Source organism: Cnephaeus nilssonii (assembly GCF_951640355.1).
Source record: "Cnephaeus nilssonii genome assembly, chromosome: 16".
NCBI lineage: Eukaryota > Metazoa > Chordata > Mammalia > Chiroptera > Vespertilionidae > Cnephaeus > Cnephaeus nilssonii.
The window spans coordinates 54,487,780-54,509,773 of NC_137087.1; the positions used below are offsets into that span (position 1 = coordinate 54,487,780).

The window sequence follows — 21,994 nt, forward strand, 5'->3', positions numbered from 1 at the left end:
TTCACTCAGATGCGCAGAGAAGGCAGCCTGGCTTCTGAAGTGGGACACAGGACAGCTTCAGGGTGTTTCTGGACTTGTGCCCACAGCTGAGCGGCCCACAGTGGCCTCTAGGAGTCCCCAGGGCTGGGCCGGCCTCCTTCCGACTTGGGTCTGCATAATTAGCACAGCACCCCGCGTTTTCCTCATTGTCTACACAGCCTAGATGCTTACCAGCTTGTCTTACATCAGGTGCCTGTTGAAGTACTCTTATAATACTTCCACCGATACACTAGAAGTCTCCCATCTTAACAGGGTTTCTTAAGTGGACGATGGATCGCCACAGGTAGTTCTGGTCCTCGTTAGTCGCTGAGCGTCCATCTGTGTACAGGACTTCAGGCATACAACCAGGTAGACGTGCACAGGTCTAACTTCCCAGCCTCTTGCCCTCCATCTGGGAGTGGCTAAGTGTTCAATCACGTGGGAAGCTGCATTTAGACTAGCGGTCACCAACCTTTCGGACTTCACGGACCACCGGTTGGTGACCGCTGATTTAGACCACGTCCAAGTCTGCAAAGTCTTTGGGCTCTTTTCCCCCCTAAAGTGGGCTTCTTGCGGGCCTCTATGGAAAGGACATGGTCACCTTCTGGCCTTGTTTCCCTGTAGCCCCACTGGCTGCACTAAATCTGGAGGCGTCAGCCCCAAGCTCCTCCGGCCTTGAGGACCGTTCGGGTTGGCATACGAGGATGAAATGCTGAGTGAAAGTAATAATGGACAGCCAGGCCCCTCCAGGTGCTCTGGGGGACCGCCTTCTCTCCCGTTTCCCAACCCACAGATGCACGCCGCACTCCAGAGGCTTAGCGGTCCACGCACCCAGGCCTTGAAGTGCTCTGCTTACACAGCATGTTCACACAGCTTCCGACAGAGCGGGCTGGTGCAGACCTGAGCAGAGCAGGGGCCACAGGAAGGTCTGCGAGTCTGATCTGTGTAGACAGAATGCCTCCAGCTCCAGGCAGAGTGACAGGCTGGATGCCCAGGGCCCCTCAGGGTTCATGAGCTGCGGACAGAGGGGCAGAGCCTGGGACTCTAGCCAGGTGCATGTCAGGCTGGTTGCGTGCTTATCGGTCCTGTGTGCAGTCGGAGCCCTGCCAGTGACCCCGAGATCAGATATCTGCCTCCACAGCCCCCCTAAGAAAACCTGGCTTAGAAGGCCCTTGTAGAAGCCTGCTATTTTGACATTTTAAAGGCTTTCATCCTGAGCATTTTTTAAAGCCTCATCAAGCTATCGCTGTCTGCGAGTCAGGTATGATAAATGCTAACGTCCAATTACAGGGCGTCCCCCACTTTCCACTCTTGCAAAGAGTATTTAACATACTTTAAATGCTGTCTCCGTTGATGGAAACTGAGATGGGGCCAGAACAGCTTAAAAAATATATTAGATCTTGTAAGATATAAGGTAAGCAAGAAACTGGAAGGACCCCTTTCATCGCCAGATTCTAAACCGGTAAAACCAAGAGTGTCACAGCGGAAGTGCCGGCAGGATGCTCAAGGTCGCTCAAGGCAGTCTGCTCAGTACGAGATGTGCAAGGACACCCGCCCCTGACACGAAACCGTACAGTGTGTGACTTTAAAACATGGCATCTCTTAAAAAGGAGACAGGGAGGAAGAAGAGAACGGATTCATTTTTCTACCAGTCACTTTTAACCATTGTTCCAGCCTGCTGAAAAATGAATTATTTAATCTCTCTCAGGAAAGAGGGCTTCCTACCAGCTAATTCACAGTGACCTGGCGGCGGGGGAAGACGCCTGACTCGGAGCTGGGGGAACCACCACCACCAAAGCACAGAACCACCAGGTTCTCATCTTGGAAATGGAGAGATGAAGAATATCCTGGGGAAACCCACCCCAAACCAGAAGCCAGCCTGCCCCCCCCCCCTCTCTCTCTCTCTCTCTCAATCCAGGGAACCTGGTCTTTAGCCACGTCGTGAGCCTGTCCAGCACTTTCATAAAATTGTCACGGGCAGTCATCTGCAAGTCCAGGCACGTCACATAATAGGATTTCCAGGGCCCTGTAATTGCGGGGCGGACCTCGCCAGTCCCTGGCACGAGAGGGTTAATAAATGCATTAGATGCTGTTAACCTCTGCTACCTGGAGTCAGGCTGTCCACGCTCCTTGCTTTTTAGCCCGGTGATTAGCATTTGGAAAGCCTGCCGGGGTGCTCGTGACTTTCCTGCACAGAAAGCACAGAAACACGTAATTTACAGCTCCCAGGCCAGCCGCGCCTCGGCCACCGCGCACGCGCACAGGCGTTCTGCCCACAGTAGGCTCTCCGGCCTGGGGGCCCGGCGGCGGCGGGCGGCGGGCTTTGGAGCAGCGCGCTTTGCTCTGTTTATGGGATTGGAGACTTAGAAGTGCGCCCACTCGGAACCTGGCATGTCAGCCCCCGGGACTCCATTTCTGCAAAGAAGCCAGTGTTTAATCTCGGGCTTTTAGGTAGCTGTCAGCCAGCGGGGCATGCAACATTTCTCCGCTCGCCTCCACGCCTAAGAAAAGCCAGTTTCTGCTCTACCTCCAGAAAATTAAACCGGAGGAAGTTGCCCAATCCAATCGCAACAGACTGTCCAAGGCTGCAGCCAAATGGTCGTAATTAACGATGCTTCTGGTTCTTTTCTCCCTTGCTTTACTGATTAGAGAGATTTGCTATATTAGGAACCTGTTTGCTTAATGACAGAATACAGGCAATAAACAAGAGGAATACACAGACTGTAAAATGCAATCAACTCTGCTCTCCAGCACTCACTAAGTACCTCGCTGCATCTATCACACTTGTCAATAGCAGTTTATGAGCGAATGCGTCTCTTCCGCAGCCTGGATGGGGCCTTTGCTAGGGAAAAGCATCTGCGTGAGTCCTTCCCGAAACAGTCCAGCACTCACAGCCGTTTCTCGGTTTAAATCTACGCACCCTACGGTTCCTTGTAAGACAAAACGCAGGAGGAGGCATGTGCCCCCTAATTCCGAAGGATAACCGAGGAGACTAACCTGCGTCAGTCTGCACTTGCATTTCACATTGCATTTCAACAAAATCGACTCACCTGCCCACAGTGGCCTCCGTGCCTGACAACGCAGGTATATCCACCTGATTTTATGGGTAGTACTTACTATATAACAGTTCTATTGTGCTTTTGATATGTGCTCGCCTGGTAATTTCTGCACAATAAAAAAAATAAATAAGCAAGAAGCTGCCGGCTGCTGTATCCCAGCCAAGTAATGGTGGTCGTCCTGGCGCTCTGCAGTCTGACACGCTTTTCGGGTTTTGCTGGTTGGATTTGGGAGAGCCAGCGGAGGTTTTACGGCCGGTCTGGTCACAAGCAGTTGACCAGCCTTCCTAAAATCCCTTCCACTGTCCATTTTGAAACTCGCCTTCCGGATGATTTGTTTTGCCTAGAACCTTGGTAACAACCACTTGCAACCACTGGTCTGAATAATGCGCAGTAAAATCCGCTACGTGAAACAAGTGGACACATGAATAAGGCCTGCTCCGAGCCCCCAGGCTTGGGGTTTTGTCTTTCGGAGCCTGTGCTTGGCAGGGAAGGGATCCATTTTATCCACACTGACCTCTGCCAGCCCCGTGGACCCTGGCACAGGTCAGGAAGGGCTGAGGGGTATGAGGAGGGCAAGAGTGAGATAGGGCAAGTGTCCTGAGAAGGGCGTGGTGAGCATCCTTGGGCAGCTTGTCTGCCCTGTCTCTTCTATCTACGCCCTCCAAGACACTGTGTCTACGTACTGCCTGAACTTCAGCCAAAGGCTTTCATTACATTAAGCTCTGAGAAGGCCTTATAAAGATATTTCACTCAGCGGGGTTTAGGAAGGGCCCACCGGTGCCAAGATGTGTTAGTCTGGCAGGTTCTGGGCAGGTTGGACCTGATCATAAGATGCGGGTGAGGAAAGGTCTGGAAGCCTGATAACGCTTTCTTATCAGGAAACGCTCAGGCTCAGACCCCAGTTGGGTCGCCAGATTGAATGGGGGGAAGGGGGGAGAAGGAGGAGATGGCCTGGAAGGTGATGTGTATTTATGTTCTAGAATCTGAGAGTCCTTGGGTTCCAAGTTGAACTGTGCTGTTTGGGTTGAGCCTAAAGTAGAAAATGCTCTCACCTGACAGGACTAGGGACTGGGCCCATACATAGGTCATTGGTCCACTGACAAATTATGTTCAAGGGCAAAATCATGACATCACTTGGAATTTTTACATTGGCATCAAATTTTTTTAAATTTCAAAGCTTCTCTTTTTTAAAATTGTGGTAAGAACACTTAACATGAGATCTACCCTCTTAAATTTTTTCAAGTGTACAATCCAGTCCTGTTTCTATAGGCACAGGCTGCCTAGGGGATCTAGGACCTATTCATCTTGCACTACTGAAACAGTACACCTGTTGATGAGCAGCTCCTCATTTCCCCTCCCCCAGTACCCAGCACCCAAAATTCTATCCCTTGCTTCCATGAGTTTACCTATGATGTGCCCTTACACATCGTATAAGTGGACTCATGCAGTGTTTGTTTGTCCTTCTGTGACTGGCTTATTTCACTTAACGCAATGTCCTTCAGACTCATTCACTGTTATTTATTGCAGGACTTGTCCCTTTTTTAAGGCTAGGTAGTAGTCCATTGCATCAAAAATTTTATTTTAAAATCTGAATGTGTGATCTACTGATTTTTGGATACACGAGCAAGGCCACCCTCTTTAAAACATTTTTTAAAGAAAGAGTTTGCCGATTACAGTTTCCTGGCTTACGTTCTGCAGAAGCCACACTTGTAAGTCACAGCCTGCTATTTCCAGTCTTAGTTTCTTTGAAACAGGAGGGACACTTGTTTGATACCCACAGAGGAGTCTCAGTGCAGACTCTTTCTACAGTCTTTTCTAGTTCTCTTGCTCACACCTAATCCCAAGGCTTTGTGTGTGTGTGTGTGTTTTCTTAAGGAATTTGCCTTTTCCAATATATTCAACTAAGTTTCCCTTGAAGCAGCTATGCTTCCTTTTGTGCTCTTATTTCAATCATTCATGTGATATTGAATTCAATGATGTGGGGAACATACCAACTACAACAGCACAGAAAGGTCTGCGAACAAATACACACGTTCCTGGCTCTTCCGCGCCTGCCTCTCCACTGGACAGAGCAAGGCACAGAGGCGAGCGGGAGAGAGGCCAGTCACCTGGGCGCTGTCTGTCTCGGGCATTTGATGTTTCCAGGGGAATGGAGAGGTCGGCTGCTGTGTGGCGCTGGTTACGGTGCAATGGGTGGGAAACTCTTAGTCATTCTTGAGGGTCTCCTCGTTTTTCTCTGGTCCCTATGCTGGCGGTTCTTGGATTCGGACAGGGGTGGGGAAAAAGGCTCAAGCTGATTTGGCTTGTGATCATTAATACTAAATAGAACTGGCTTGTGACCTTCTGTGTTTCCCTGGACTTAAAGATGAATGCCCTGAGAGAGATCCAGTCCTGGAAGAGTTACCAACAGTCCTCCATTAGCTAAGCAGCCCCTCGGGCTTGCCCGTCAGCCCCTGGGGCTCACCATGAAAGGGACGCTGCGGCCCCGCACTTGTAATGTAACAATAATGGCTGGATGGCAAGTGGCACTGTGTGCAGACACCGCCTACAGGAGGGACCTTAGCAAGCACGGCAGCTGGCCTTCCTGCTTCCCATAACCCCACAGATCGCCTGACATCTACTGTCCTTTTCTCAAACTTGGGACAAACTCATGTTGCCCACAACCTCAGGAAACTGTGTTTTCAGTTCACGGTTAACTTGCTTGATTAGTAAAATATTCAGAAAAGGAGCAATTATCAGCTGTCTTTTAGAAAATTATGCCCAATGAACAATGTGATTATTCCCAACAATGCGTGAACGACGTGTTGGGTTGGTGGGGGGGGTAGTGTTTTGCAGAGCAGACACTCAGCCATAAGGGTGCACAGGCAACGAGGCGGACGGCCCTGCAAGGAAACATTTGTTTTCGCAAAATGTGCGAGTCGGAAATGCAAATGTGCAGGAGCAGCGGCAGATTCATTGTGGTCCCCGATGGGAAGTGCACGAAGCCCATCTCATCCGGCACGCATCCTCATCACCATCGGAGGATATTTATGAGGCCGCGGTTCCCCCGCGCGTTGACGTGCGGCTGAGGGCGCCCCGTAATGGCTCTGTGACTTACGGCGGTAACTAGGGTTTGATAGAAAACGCCGAGGTCTGGAGACGGAACGGACCCAGAGCTTTTTGCTCATGCTGTTTCGGAAGATGGAGCACTCTTGGTGCCACGGAAAGTAAGGTGACAGCCAAACATTTAAAAACTGCTTACAAAATGTGCTTTGGGTAGACAGAGAAAAATATTCTAGAAAACAGAGGAAAACCAAGTAGGCTAGCAGAGATGACGACGGTGACGATCACTCTTCCTAACAGCCTCCACTGCCAGTGGCCCCAGCCACATGGTACTGCGTGCTCCCCAGGACTGGGAGGACTTTTTGAGGAGAGCACCGCCCCCCCTTTGTACAGATGGGGGCTCTGTACTTGGGCTGGGACTTGCCCACGTTTCTGCAGTTTGGGGTGGCTGCGCTGAGATCTGAGCCTGGTGTCAACTCCGAAACCTGTGCATGTGGACTCCGTGTGAGACATGGCCCACGCCACCTCCGTCATGTGTAGATCAAACCTCAGAAGGAGTTATTTTCCCAGGGATCACTGAGGAGGGTTCTGAGGGGCAGTAATGAGCCCCAGGTCACACAACCAGCTCGGGCAGCCTAGACTCAACCAAGTAGCTTAGTCAAGGGGAGCACAGCACTGGGGGGGGGGGGGGTCCCACCAAGTCTCTCCTTGGCCATCAGAGCAACATGGGCAAATGGGACTTCTGCTGGGAGTCAGAGGTTAAGCTAGTCCTGGTGTTTTTTGTGTTTTTCCCGGAGAGCCCAGAGATGAAGCCCTCTTATGTCCTACCTGAGGTGCCTGCAGCAAAGGGCAGGCAGGGACAGCCCCTCTGGGGAAACCTCCCATGATGCCCCCTGCTGACCCCATCCCCAGCTTCCTCTCTAGACAGCCTCATCCATGATGCAACTCCTCTTGGGCCTTAAATAGGAGGGGAGGGAAGCCCTTCACTGAACCTCACCCCCCAGAGGACCGGAGCCTTCGTTCTCACGTTGGTTAGCTCCGTGGCTCAAGCGCCAGGCAGCGCCGATCACCCGGGGAGGCACGGCTGGTTAGAAGTCCTAAGGATAGGAGGTCAGTGGGGGGTGCAAGAAATTGGGTTTATTTATGGTACCTGATCTAAGTGTGCTCAGAGGTATTCTCGTAGGTTACCCAGAACAAGAGAGCATATTTATAGCCAGGATGACACAGACGCCCCATTCCTTCTTATTAAGCATGTTCATTACCCAGAAATTGGGTTAAGCAACTGTCCGACTGCTGAATTACTGTCCCTCTGATGGGCCAGCATTACCACCTGTGGACCACAGGTGCAGGTGGCCTAACAGCTCTTCCCAGAATGCACTGAGGGGCCTCGTCTTCTCATCCCTATCCTTAAGTTATTCTCATTTTGAGAGAAAAGTGGTTTTAAAAAAAGATGTTTAGGAGAAGACATCCTAAATGGGTGGTCATAAAAAATCAGTGCATCCGAAGGCCCACTTCCGCACCCTACCTGACTCCCCGTTTATTTCCCAGGTGCATTGTGGGCTAAAGGTCCCTTTAGCCCAGGCTTCCTCTGTCTCATGGTCGGCACAGACCAACCAGGAAGATTAAAAAAAAAAAAAAAAAGATAAAATAATTACTGTGCTGGAGGCTCTGTTACTGTGCCGAAGAATTTTAATTTGTTTAATTATCACAGCCCTCCTAGGCGGTCCTGCTCATTATTCCCATATTACAGATGATGAATCCAAGATTAAGGAGATTAAACGACTCGTCATCGGAGCGCACAGGAAGGTCTGAGTTTATTGACACAAAAACTCTGATCCTTCAGTATAGTCTACTCTTAAGCATAGCAGCTTCTTTTTCTTTTTTCTTTTTTTTTTTTTTTAAAAAGAGCAACTTTGAGAACTAACGGTGCCACACTGTTGGCCTTTTGTCCGCATGATCCCTTGTCAAGCTTCGGCGCAGCCCGTGCTTCCGTTACATTATCTTACAGGGAGCTTGGTTGTGGGGTGAGAGGAATGATGCTGCCGCCTCTACTTTCCACAGGACCCCAGAATCACTAGCTGCTCCCTCTAGCCCTGTTATGACATAGGGGTTGTCATGGCCGCGGCAGGTCATAGGTGGAGACAACATCTGAAGCCTGGAGCAAATGCCTGCCCCTGTGGCCAGCAAGAAGGGGATTTGCCTGTGGCATCGTTACTGCGATGACCATGACCTGGCAAAAGGTATCTAAAGCCCTTACGCTGTTCCGACCAACACCAAATTTCAGCTCGAAATCCTCTGGCGCTGACAAAGAAGGGTGAGGCAACTGGACAGCTGAGTGGGAGCCCGAGGAAAGGGGGCCCGTATCATTTCAAGATGACGCAAGAGAGGATTTCTAGCCACTGTGGGCAGTTCAGAGTCAGCCTCCCTGCCACTCACATACCAGGCACCGCTGTGTATAACACAGAGTGGAAATGGGCCGTGAGCCCCGAGCTCCTGGAATGCACCCCTGAGAGGAAGGAGCCCAGCCATCTGGGACTTGCCCTGGATGTTGCCATTTCTGTGGAACAACACTGGGCCCTTCAAAAACCGCACTGCACCCAAGGGTCCGGGGACCGTGTTCCCAAGCTGTGGGCCATGTCCTCACGGTAACCATGTTAGTGCACCTGGTCCACGGCCGCCTCTGTGATTGCCTTCAGTCGTCTCATTACTTTCCCCTGGAGATTCCCAGAAACACACTAACATGGAGTATGATTCCAATGAGAACATGAGATAGTGTCTTCTTCCCGGTGCTGTACACTGAGTGGCCAGATTATTATGATCTCTGAACACATAATAATCTGGCCACTCAGTGTATATCCTATATAATAAAAGGCTAATATGCAAATTGTCCCCTCGACCAGGAGTTCGACCAGCAGGCAGGCTGGCCAACTGCCCATGTCACCTCCCCCTGGCCAGGCTGGCCAGACCCCACCCATACACGAATTCATGCACCGGGCCTCTAATATATACATACTAGAGGCCCGATGCACGAAGATTCATGCAAGAATGGGCCTTCCTTCCCCTGGCTGCCAGCACCGCCTTTGATCTGGCCAGAACCACCTTTTCACTCCAGCCCAGAGCCGCCTTTCCACCTTCCCATGCTGCCCAGAGGCCCGGAGTGGCGCAGAACACCTGTGTCGTCGCCATGGCGACGACGTAAGCATCCCACCCCATCTCCAGCTGCTCAGCACCTGTATATGCAAATTAACCTGCCGTCTTTGTTGGGTTATTTGCATATTCACTCCTGATTTGCCTGGTGGGCGTGGTAAAGGTATTGTAAATTTGCATCTTACTCTTTAATTAGTGTAGATATACACTGAGTGGCCAGATTATTATGTGTTCAGAGATCATAATAATCTGGCCACTCAGTGTATGCTAACGCTTTTATTGCTCCTAGTGATAGTATACAATGATATTAGAATTTAGGGCTCCCACTTTTGCCACTCACTTCCCAATATGGTGAAGAAGCAACATTATCTGGAGGCCTTCACAAGACTGGATTAGAGTTAGGAGCCGGGGCTGACACCGTAGGATCAAGGGGCCATCTGGAAAATGAAGGACCTTCGCCAGAGACCCAATATACGCCCTGCTCCTGCGGATGCTCTTCTGGCCTAGCGGGAGTTCACCTCCTGCTTGGCAAATGGGCTTATTCTAGCTCTAGAGATGAGGGATAAAAGGGAAAAGGAGGAGAGAAGAACCAGCACCGAGAGATCCTGCACATGTGCTTCATTTGGAGGGCTTTGTGGTTGAGAAAAACAGGCGCGGTGATCTGCCTTTGTTGGAAAGGTGACATCTGGGTTCCTTCAAGGTGTGTGCCCAATTTTGAGAAAGGCTATTTTTCTAAGTCATTAAATTGGTATTTAGGAACTCCACTCTTCTTCATTTGAACAATTATTAAACTGTAAAATAGAATGGCACAATTGCTAAAACCCGTAATCTGAAATTTTACAGTCAGCCATAAAGGGCTATATTATTAAACTGTACTAAAGACGCTCGAGCCCATTACAACTTTTTAAATGAATTATAAAACCCTTTAGAGCTGATAAAATAATCTTAAATTACAGTATTGTGTGTTCTAACAATACGCGGAACCGAAGTTGGCTACAATGCAAACGTGCCAATCATAGAGAAATCATTACCTGAATTAAGTTTGCAGCAGCCCGGAACCTGCTAGCTCTGCTCCAGCGAGGCGGAGAGCACTGAGGTGTGCACGCGGGCGGGAAGCTCACCCCCGCTCCAGGCAGGTCCCTTTCCCCCCACCCCTTCATCCGCAGCGTTAGCCCCAAGTCAGAGCTTCTCTTGTGGGTTCAAGGGCTGCCCAAATGACACTTAGCAGGACCCTGTGGACTAGGAAAGGCTTGTGGTGCTAACAGCTTTCATCCCCTTCTCTTTGCCCCCAAAGTGAGATTCTGAAAATGACAAGTGTCCAGCTACTGAGGACCTGCCCTGTATGGGCTGAATTCGGTCCCTCCAAAACTCACAGGCGGAAGTCCTAACCCCCAGAATGGGACTCTATATTCGGAGATGGTGTCTTTAAAGAGGTAGTTAAGCTAAAATGAGGACACTCGAGTGGGCCTGCATGAAGGCGGACTGGTGTCCTTTAGACACGGGTTGGCACCGGGCATGCTCACTAGAGGAAAGGCCCCGTGAGGACACAGGGGAGGCAGCCATGTGCACGCCAAGGAGGGGGGGCGCAGGAGAAACTAGACCCGTTGACGCCTTGATCTTGGATGATCGGTCTCCAGAAAGGCGAGAAAGAAATCTCTACAGCTAAGTCACCCAATCTGCGGTACTTTGTCTTGTCAACCCCAGCAAATGACTACCCTGTGCTCTGTGATCCGCATGCCTGGAATGAAGCCAGGCCCCTGAGATAAAACCCCTGGTTTTTGGTACCAGTCATACCCTGCAAGCTTCCGTCTCCAGCAGGGTTTGAATCCGCAATTGAACATGCACTTGGGCTTGCTGGGCTGCACGGCAGGGTTAACGGAGTGATGCTCAATTCTGAGCAGGCTTGCCAGAGTAATACTCGATTTTGAGCTCCGAATTCAAGTACTCTCCGGGATGAAGGGCTTTGAAAATGCTCTCTAAGCAGTTATTTCAAAAAGTGTTTTTACAACAGCCTCTGTCCTCCCAGGGCTAACGTGGGTGGATGCGGGGCAGCGGCTTCCTCTGAGCTCATCTGCTGGCACCTGAGCCTGAGAGATTAAGCCCCAGGAGGCCGCTGGCTGCCTCTCCGTGCTGGGAGCAGCCGGGCCCATAACAGAGGGCCTGGGGCTCCTTGGCAGCCGGGTCCAGAGCTCTGCTGTGAGGCTTCCAGTGCAGCCCAGAAGCAGGCTGGGTAGGGGTGGGGGGGCCCTGCGGCTTAGCACTTCTGCTAGGGAAGACTCCCCCCCCCCCCCGCCCACCCCGGCCCCAGCTCATTTCTCCCAGAGTGGGGAAGTCCGCTCATTCTGAGCAGGAGACCACTATGCAAAGGAAATGCTAGGTGCAGCCTGCTCAGAGGGCTGAAGCTCGCCGAGGCTTCCTGGCTGGTGGTCACAGTGATGGGAGGGAGATGTCCCCTAATTCTATAGAGGAGGGAGCAGAAGTTCCCACTGGGAACTTCCCAGAGCTCAGCCTATGTCTCTCTCCATTTGGCTAGTCCTGATCTGTAGCCTTTATAATAAACCTAAAATCAGAGGTAGAGCGCCTTCCTGAGGTCTGAGTTGTTGAGCCTGAGGGGGTTGTGGGAGCGAACCCCTGAATTTGTAGCTGCTTAGAGTGCAGGAGGCCCGAGGACCCCTACAATGTGGCTGGCATCTGAAGTAAGGGCGGCCTTGCAGGGGACCGTGTCCTCAACCTGGGGAGTCTGTGCCAACTCCGGGCCTAGCCTCAGAATTGAGCTGTATTGCCGGACGCCAGTTGGTGTCAGAATAGGCATCATTACCTTTCTTTATGCCCGTTTATGAACTAGCATGGCCCTTTAAGCTGCCAGATGCTCAGCAAGAATGAAGGGACTGCTGTAATCTATGTTGAATGGAGCATGTTATCCAGGACAAAAAGGTAAGTGCTCTGACTGAGGGGGTGCAGTGTAGCCATTGAGAGCACACAGAGGGGCAAAGGCTGCTTTACACTTCTCTCCCGATCCGGCCTTGCAGAGTCTCAGGGCTGCTGCCCAAAAACATGGGAATAGCAATGGCACTGACCTCATGTGTGTGTGTGTGTATGTGTGTATGCATAGACACAAACATGTATGCATAGACACAGACATGTATATATATAATATTTATGTATAATACATATACACAGCTACACTAATAAAAGAGAAACATGCAAATTGACTGTCACTTTGCAATGCCCACCAGCCAATCAGGAGTGAGTATGCAAATTAACCCAACAAAGATGGTGGTGGCCCCGCCCCCCAGCTGCTCCAGGCCTCTAGGCAGCATGCATGCAGGCACGGAGTGGCCGGGCAGGGCGGGACGCCTGCTATGAGAGGGAAGGTGGGGGCGGAGGGAGCTATAGGAGCGGCACTCCGGCCAGAGTGAAGACTGAAGGTTCTGGCCAGAGCGAAGGCCTGGGTCCTGGGTGCCGGAGGAAAACCGGTGCCAGCAGCCAGGGGAAGGAAGGCCTATTGCATGAATCTTTGTGCACCGGGCCTCTAGTATATATATAATGTGCCTAGATCAGTACTGGACTCATGGGAAGTGCTACATGCACATCTGCTTTATTAACACCAGACCATACAAAGCAGAGGTGATGCAGGTTGTTAAAACAAATGGTTGTGGGGTCTGTCATAATGATTAGGTTGTTATAAGGAGTCCCAGAGTGGGGTCTGAGGACCACTGGTGTGTATGACATTATTTAGGTGCCATACAAACATCTGCACTGTTTTCAATTTAATCTCTCTGTCGAGAGCTAGCACACTGATTCACATGTGTTTCACAAATGTTGTTAACAGTATCCCTAGTCACCGAGATTGAAGATAAGTGTTAAGCCAGCGATAGTACTGGTGGAATGCTGGTATGAGCAAGGCTGCGAAATCTGGGGCTTTGAGGCTAAGAGGCAGGGCTGGTTCTCAAACAGCATCTTCTCTGCAACGAGGAGCGTTTCCTGTTTACAACTGTGTCACCTCTTCCCAATGTCAGCACTGGTTAGAGAGACGTGGCAACAGCCCCTGGCAGACAGTCAAGATCTGACTATACTCAGTCTGGATCCAGATCTGACTATTGTCCCTGTTCCAAGTCACGGCCCCAAGGAGCTGACTGTGGGGACGTAGCTCCCAGGAGAACCCTTCTGGGCACAGAGAGGTGGATTTGGGGCAGTTCTATCCCCTCAGACCTGGTCCTTTGTTTACGGCCTTGTGGTTTCCCTTCCTTCTTAGCCTGGTGTCCAAGGACCATCCCACCCTGAAGCCTCCTCCCTTGGGACTTTCTACAATGACCAGCAGGATATCACTTGGCTCAACCAGTTCTTACAACTTAATCAAAACCTAAGGAGCTCCATTCTCCCTCCACGGCCCCCAGCCCCTGGGAACAGCCCTCTCTGTACAGCCCCAGTGTCAGTGTTAAAGCTCTAAGGCATCTCTTCAATCTCAGTAAGAGTGGCGGCCACCTACCAAGTGCAGTGGGTTGGCCAGTCCTGCTGGGCCTTTTGCATACAAGCACTAGTTCTTCTATCCTCACAACAAACCCAAGAGGTGGGTGATGTTTTACAGCACACATTCAGAGAAGGTAAGAAACCTGCCCCAGGTCACACAGCAATAGGAAGTGAGCTGGGATTTTCACTCAGGTTCCACTAACTCCCAAGCTCATACTCTTCCCCACAAAGCAATTCCCAGGCTGTCGACCACAGGTGACCGAGAGAGCACTGAGGAGGTGCCCACAGGCTAGGTCTGCCCGCTGGAAGGGGCAGTGAGAGTACAGGGAGTGAGTGGCCCCATGCCAGGGGCCTCGCCTGGAAATAAGTACTTTCTTCTCCCCTTGCAGCTTCCTGGCCGCCCACCAGCCACCCGAACCCCGGCGCCCTGGCCTTGCGCACAAGCACCTCTTCTCCAGCGAAAGATTAACGGGACGCCAAAGCGCCCCATTGCCCTGCCAGCATAAATTGCAAGGGAAACATTTAGAATATTGATTAAGTGCTTCATGCTGGAAGATTTAAATTTACCTCCTGTATTTCCAGGATTAGCTGACATAATGGGGTCAGTCTGCTGGCACCAATGATTTACAGAACACCCATTGGCAGCTTTCCTTTTAAAACTCAACACTTCAAATTTTCACATGGTCACAGCCAGTGGAGTCCTGGGTACTTAGCAGGTTTGGATAATCGCCCTCCTGCCACATCCAGACTTTTGGGGTTTGGCCCTGAGAAGAGTTTCGAAATCATTCCCGTGCTGGTCTGGCCCTATCCGGTACGAATGGGCCTTGCTGAGATCTCCTGAGACACAGCTCTTCCAGGATGCAATGTCTTGGTTCCGATAGAGATTATTTTCAATGTTCTAAGGCAGTATGCTAATCCTATATAATAAAAGGCTAATATGCAAACTGTCCCCTCAGGAGTTCGACCGCTTGCTATGACGTGCACTGACCACCAGGGGGCGGTGCAGAATGAAGGAAGATCAGCCCTGATCACTGTCCAGGCCTAGGGACCCTACCCGTGTATGAATTTTTTGCACCGGGTCTCTAGTATTCCATATTCAAATTCAATACTCTAGGACTCACATGTGTTAGGTATTAAAGATAGGCAAATCCTGCCTCCCTTTCCACACCTATCAATCCATAAGGGTGGTGCTGCAGCCTACAAGCGCCCAGCTCATTGCTCTAAGCTCCAAACTGTACTCTGGGAAGAGAAGGGCCTGGAGTGAGGCTTTCCCAGGAGGCCGGGGAGGTGTGGCCTCACACTGAAATCCAGTGGATGTTGTAGGTCCTCGGCTGTAGAATGATGCCCTCCCCATGGCCCACAGAGGGCCATCAGTGACCCAGCTGTGGGACCCCTAGAGCTAGCGTGGCCTGACCACCAAAGTAGATGAAGCGATGATTGAGGGGGGAAGGGGGCAGCTGGCCTCTGCATTGCTGATTTTAGCAGGAAGCATTCTTGCCAAGGCCATCCATTGGGACCCTGCTCACATCTTTTATGACTGAGAAAGCTGCCTTAAAAGTCCCATGAGGACGGGGGCCGGCACTTGAACTTGAGTCCTCCACGTCTCACCCACGGATATGTTTTATTTGGCTCCCAACACAAAACAACTGACTTTAAATATGGCCTGCACTGTTTACCAGAGCTCACACACTGCCCGGAACTATCCCAGACCCATCCTGCTAGGCCTGGCTCTGAGGGTACGCCCTGGTCTATCCGGCTTTCTCCTCTCAATCACCCTTCCCAGCTCTTTCCAGGAAAGGAGCAGAGGGAGTTACACTTTTCAGGGGTCCTAAGCCCTAGTCCTAAGCCTGTATTACCTAGTCTTTACTAGTATAACCCTATATAACCATGGAAACCGGGGGTCCACAAATGCCACTTTGAATGGTCTTCACCTTATGCCACCAGAGATAAACAGTGCAGTGATGCCAAAGAGAGATTTTTCCCATACTTGCATCTCCCCCGAACATCTACTTCATATAAATGACAAGCACAATCCATTTGGCTTGCGCATCCTGAGCTTTTTCCAGCTACCAGACCACTCAAGTGCGCAGAAGATGAAATAATTGGTAGGCTTTTAAATATTGCCTTGTTTCTCATTGACCGTTTTGTACAGAGTCAAAGGGATGTGCCAACAATAGCATCGCCTGTGTCACGCTTGTTACTAATACGACTGCCAATTAATCCCAACATGGGAGTGTGGTGGGTTACCCCAAACCTGGTAATTTAGCACCTCAGGGAGCCGGACCTTGGACATTTCCATGACATTTCATACGAATCAATCAACTTTCCTTTTTTATAGCAGAGCCTTTCATAGCAACCACAGATGAGTCCTGGGTGCACCGCACACACCCAACGCCACCGTTTCCCCACACAGAACTGGGTTTGGTGTGTTGATAATTACCCTTCCAAGCTGACTTTTTGAAAATGTTTATTCTATTGCTTCCCTGCCAAGGGGGAAATCTATCTCAAATGTTAAGACAGAAACTCAAGTCCCCGCGAGTCTTCTCGTATTATTGTACATTATAAAATATTACAAGAGGGTGCCTCTCGGGGGAGGTGAACTTTAGAGCTGCCAGACGTAGCTGACTTTCTCCAAATCTGTTACCAATGGGTCCCAAGCTGGTTCTATTCTGAGTAATGACATATGCGGCGGGCAAACGCCCTTCTAAGGTATTTCTGGGGCCCCCAGGCAAATGGTGATTTACCTGGAGACAGCCAGGCAGGCGAAGGAAGGACAGACGGGAGAATGCATATCCTGGGGGCCCTGCGTCAAAGCAGGTGACCCAACTCAGCGCCAGGGACCCCATTCTCATGGGCTGAGACCCATCTCTCATCACTTGCTCATCCCCCGATCGATCCCCTGGCCTCCAGTGATTCTTTCCACCATTCTCAATCTAAGTCATCCTGAAGAGGTCACCAAGCTGCACAGAGTTTTGCTGGCGAACTCTCAGGGCTTCCCCGGCACCCTGTCTCCTGGAACGGTGGTGGGAGGAAACCAGCCCCAAGATGAGCTTTGTGTTTCCTGTCACACGCATCACCGTCTTCAGGAAGAACTGGGCCTAGGGGTCCCTCAAACCAGCTTCTTCCTGCTCATCTTTTCTGCACCCGCCCCCAGCTTTCTTGAGTTATCATTGAGAAATAAGAATTGTATATAGGCAAGGCATACAATGGGATGCTTTTATACACGCATACATTGTGAAAGGTTTACCACAATCAAGTTACCATTTGGGGGGTTGTGAGAACAATAAAGATCTGCCCTCTGAGCAAATCTCAAGCACAGAATGCAGTATGTGCAACTGTGGTCCCCACGCTGTCCATTAGACACCCCCAGAACTTACTCATCCTATGTAGCTGGAACTTTGCACCCTTTGCCCCGCATCCCCCCACTTCCCCCTCCCCACCCTCTTGTAACCACCGTTCTACTCCCTGCTTCTCCGGACTCAACTTTTTCAGATTCCACACGGACCTGGCAGTCAAGATGCGAAGTGAAGTAAGCCAGACACAGAAAGACACCTGCTGCATGGCCTCCTTTTCTAGTTTTCACTTCCTCCTCTCTGTCCATCCCTAATTCAGAGAAGGAGCCCAGGTTGTCCAAGGCCATGGAACAAGGCCGACGTCCAGGACCTGGGAGCAAGGCCGAGGCACACTGGCTTCGGAGCCAGAAATCCCAGCCCTGCCAGGACACTGCTGTGTGAGCTTGGGTGAATCGCCAGCCTCTCCCTGCCTCAGTGGCCCCGTGTGTCAAAGGGACGGATGTCTATCACACCCGACTCACGGGCTGGTAAGGAGTGAAGGGCACAAAGCAGGTGAAATGTTTTGAAAAAGCTAAATACGCTCTTATGCCTGTGAGTGCCAACACGCCAGTTTTCCCTAGCACAGCACCCTACCCCATGCGCGCGCAACACCAGCATCTGTTTACTGTTGTAAAGGGCCCAAGTAGCCAGCGATGTAGGAGCGGGCACTGCCTGGGATGTTTCTAAAGCACCATTCTGGAGCCTTCTCCGTGCCCCAAGCACTGACGCATGGCCTCGTTTGATCCTCACAGCCCTAGCAGGGAGGCCAGCCTCTGGTCTCACAGATGAGGGAGCTGAGGCTAGGAGAGGCCCTGATGCTGGGGAGCCTTCTGGCCAGACTGAGTCTTACGGGGAGAGAGAGGAGAGAAGGGAAGCTGTGCTCCAGTGACGAGTGTGAAGTATGACAAGTGTGACAGCACGGTGCTTGGCAAACGCCCCCTTCCGCACAGGGCAGGAGACAGAAGTCACCACGCGGTCAGCACTACCCCAAATACAGGGAGAGCCCTGAAAAGAAGGCGAGGATCCTGGACCCCCAGCGCCGGGCCTGTGACCCACCAGCTCCGCAGGCTCCAGCGAAAGTGGTACCTCGCTGAACCCGTGTCCTCGAATGAAAGAACCAGCCTGGCCGGACCACAGTAATAGCATCTCCCCCGCAGCCGCAGGAGCGTAACATGCAAAGAGGGAAAGCGCACGAAAAGACTCGGTGAGCACATGAATATGTACCGTCCCGCCAAACAGCTGAATGCTCTTTACTCCGGGAAAATCCATGGAAGGGCAGAATCAGCACCCTGCTTTGACGAAGTCAAGAAGCCACCGTGAGTGTGGTGTGGTCCTGCCCTGGGAAGTCGGGATTAACCCCGAGGAGGCCTCCGGGCCGTTCCCGCTGGTCTGTGCTCACAGGGCAGCTGCTCACAACTCCTCCTACTGAGGAAGAACGGACAAGCCCCAAGGGGCTCCACGTTTGAGCTAACGCCTCACTGGTAGCTCTGTCTCTGGTTCCCCTTTAGAGACAGTTGTATTTTTTAATATATTTTTGTTGATTTCAGAGAGGAAGGGAGAAGGAGAGGGAGAGGGAAAGAGAGAGAGAGAGAGAAACAGAAACATCAATGATGAGAGAGGATCATTGATCGGCTGCCTCCTGCACTCCCCACACTGGGGATCAAGCCCATAACCTGGGCATGTGCCCTGACTGGGAATTGAACCATGACCTCCTGGTTTATAGGTAGACGCTCAACCACTGAGCCACATCGGTTGGGCTAGACACAGTTTTACATCATTCCGATTGAGCGGCGGTGTTGGGGACAAAGCCAAAAGCTCCTTTCTTTTCAATATGCTGCTGTTTTGTAGAAAACACAGAATAAGCTTAATACACATGCGCACGGCCGATCTAGCTGGACCCCACGAATGAAAACCTTCAGGACCCAGCTGCCCAGCCCTCACACCATGTTACAGATGAGGACTCCAAGGGCAGATCCATGTGCAGGAGCCTTGACCAAAGCCACACCCCCTAGGATGACAGTCCAAGTCCAGCTTTCGCTCCACTCTATGGCACTTCCCCATCCCCATGTATCACGGTTAAGATGCACTTTTTAAAAATTCCAACCTGGGCATCGTTTGCCGCCTGGCTCTAAAGAAAATGCGCCTGTGTGGCGCCAGCCGTGAGCTCCGACAGTCAGCCCCGCACTTACCTGTAAGTTTGCACAAGGCGGTAAAACGTGGGTGGGGATCTCGTTCTCGGACCCTGCTGGCCCCAGGGGCTGGTTCTTGACCCGGAAGGCTGTGGTGGTGGTGGCAGTGGTGGTCTGAGCTGGGAGGGCTGGCTGCCACACAGTGACATCGGAGCCGTTGCCAAAAGCCTGGATTGCATTTTCTGCAGGAAAACAGGAGGAAATCCAATTTCAAAGTCAAGCAGCAAATGTACCAGACAAGCTACAGAAAGCCAGACAGGCAGCCTAGAAATTCTGAATATAGCTCTGGACTTCCCTGAACAAAACCCACCCAGCTGTCTAGCCTACGTGTGCTGAGAGCCAGCCACTGGGTCAGATGTTCAAAAGTCAATTCATTCATTCAACACTGAGCTGGACGCTTGGATGCTCCAACTGCAACCCACACCTATTCCGTTCCGACTGATGCGCCAGGTCCTTGCCCTGAAATACCCGGTACTCATTGGTTAAGCCCTTTGAAATCCAGCCTTGGACCTGTTATTTGAGATCCCAACCCCTGTCCCATCTTCCAAGAAAACCTTTGTGCTCTGTCAAAATCCTGTACCCAAAGCAAACTCATTCTTTTTTTGTTGTTATTGGTTTTTTTTAAGTATAACATCCTTAACTATGGGACTGAGAAGACTCAGTGGCGATGACATTCATTTGTTAGGCAGTGAAATCGAAGAGCAAAAAAAATGTGATTCCCCAGCACAGAGCACCTACTATGAGGCCTGCATTGCTCACAGCACAAATGCAGCCAGTTTCTGTAGAAGAAAAATCTCCCCCGAACCTCAGCAATAATCTAATGAAAATTTAACTGAGATTATTTTTTTCCCTTTCTGCTCCCAGTCTTCTAAACAAGATCTGCATAATTAGGTAGGAGCAGCCCTGCTTAAATGAAAAGTTGAAAATGTAAAACTTTAAAAGCTTATTACAAGTTCATGGGATTAGATTGTTTTTATGGCAAGAGTAAATTGGTTGTATTGTTCCCCCTCCCCCTCAAATGAATAAGAAACAGTTTAATCAGGTCTTCGGGGATTTGGCCTGGATTTAGGCATTTTTTACTTCATATTCATTGTATAAGAAATCAAACTCTTCCACTTGGGACCTGAATGTGCAAATTGTTAATATCTGACTCTTAGCTGGCATTTTTCGATATACAAGACAGAATAATTTAAGCCTAATGTTCCTCTTAGAAGTGACATTTTGTTCTAAAATTGTTATCCTTTAAGTTCAGAAAATTGGAAACCTGTTTTCTACAACTTTACATTTCCAAGGCTGTAGGAAACAGCTTCAAATTAATATAAATGCCTTTTCTGCTTCTAGCCATGTCATATGGCCCAACGAGTGGGTGGAAAGTTAGAGAAAGGTATATGGGGGACTGGTTTCCTTGAATGACCCAGAGCAACAATAACAAAAGAACAGCAAAACCTTCCTCTTTCTTCTTAAGACATGTAGATTCAAGAGACCCATTTGCCATTCATTGAAACTACCTGTGCTTTTCGATGAGTTTGCCCTGGCACTTGGGGAGGTTGTTTGTTCACTTGCTCATTCATTCATTCATTCATTCAAATGTCAACGGAACATCCACAAAGTGCCAGGCACTAGGGATGCTGCGAAGATCAATGACAGCAATGAAAGACAAAAGTCCCTGCCCTCCTGGAGGTCACATTCTGCTTGGGAGGAAACAAGGAGAATATACAATACATTAGGGGGTGAGAAATGCTTGGAGAAAAAGGAAGCAGGTGGGGTGCAGGACACCCTGGGTGGGAATGGGGAGGTGCAGTTTAGATGAAGTGGTCCAGGGAGGGGAAGGTGGCATCTAAAGAAAGACTTGAGTGACAGTAACAGTCACCTTCACCTTCAGCTCATGCTTTCATCTCTCTTTCCCCAACATCTGCCATGCACTTTGATGTAAAATTAACTGTTTTCCCCACAATAACCAGAAGCCAACAACAGGTCGGAGAGGTGTTCATGACAGGGGAGCCCGGGGAAGAGGTGGTTAATCTGAAGAGAGCAGAGCTGGGTTACTGCATTGGGGTGGGAATGCACAAGTTCCAGTTCCTTCTACTCGAGGGCCTTGGCAGAGACTGAGTCCACAGCACTGTGTCTTTGGTATGCTGTGCCCCTTCTAAACAAAGTATAAATGAAATGAGTATGAAAAATTCTGGCTGGCCTTGGCCCGCGTTGAAGACCAAATGCACTTATTTTTATTGCAAAGTCATTAGCAATAAGATACCAGACTATTCTCCCCTTCACCAAAATATTATTACGCAGGGACAACTTGAGTTTCTCTGTGAAGGAGCAGCTTCCCGGGCAGCGTGAGCGTCTTTTTCTTACCCTGGCCTCTACTGTCATTGCTTTATCTTCACTAAATCTTGTATGCTGCCAGAAGAGCATGCAGGAGGGGAAAAATATCACATAAAATATACATTTTTTGACGTCAAGACCAAACAAGAGGTCCATAGTATGCCCAATGTCTTGGCAAATGACTCCCCACTTGAGACTAGTTTTGTGTGTCTGAATTTCACTTAAGTTTTCAAAAGCTTGTTTTTGTTTAAGGATATGGTCACAGCCACATGACTAAGAAACCTGGTCACTTAGATGTGTCTTTTCTAGAAACAATGAGGAGGTTGGAAAAGCAACACGGGAAAGCCTTTCCAGTGTGCACATGGCAAGTGGTTAGCTAATCCTTTAGAAATCAGTCACCGTCCAGCAGCGC

General features: G+C 50.3%; 1 protein-coding gene across 1 annotated transcript in view; it reads right to left on the reverse strand.

Moving 5' to 3' along the window:
- Window positions 1-21,994, reverse strand: part of GFRA1 (GDNF family receptor alpha 1) — a 181,419-nt gene that overhangs the window by 4,082 nt on the left and 155,343 nt on the right. Inside the window, exon 7 of the mRNA XM_079794066.1 lies at window positions 19,258-19,439. Within this exon, the coding sequence (XP_079650192.1) occupies window positions 19,258-19,439 (182 nt within the window). The remainder of the gene's footprint in view (window positions 1-19,257; window positions 19,440-21,994) is intronic.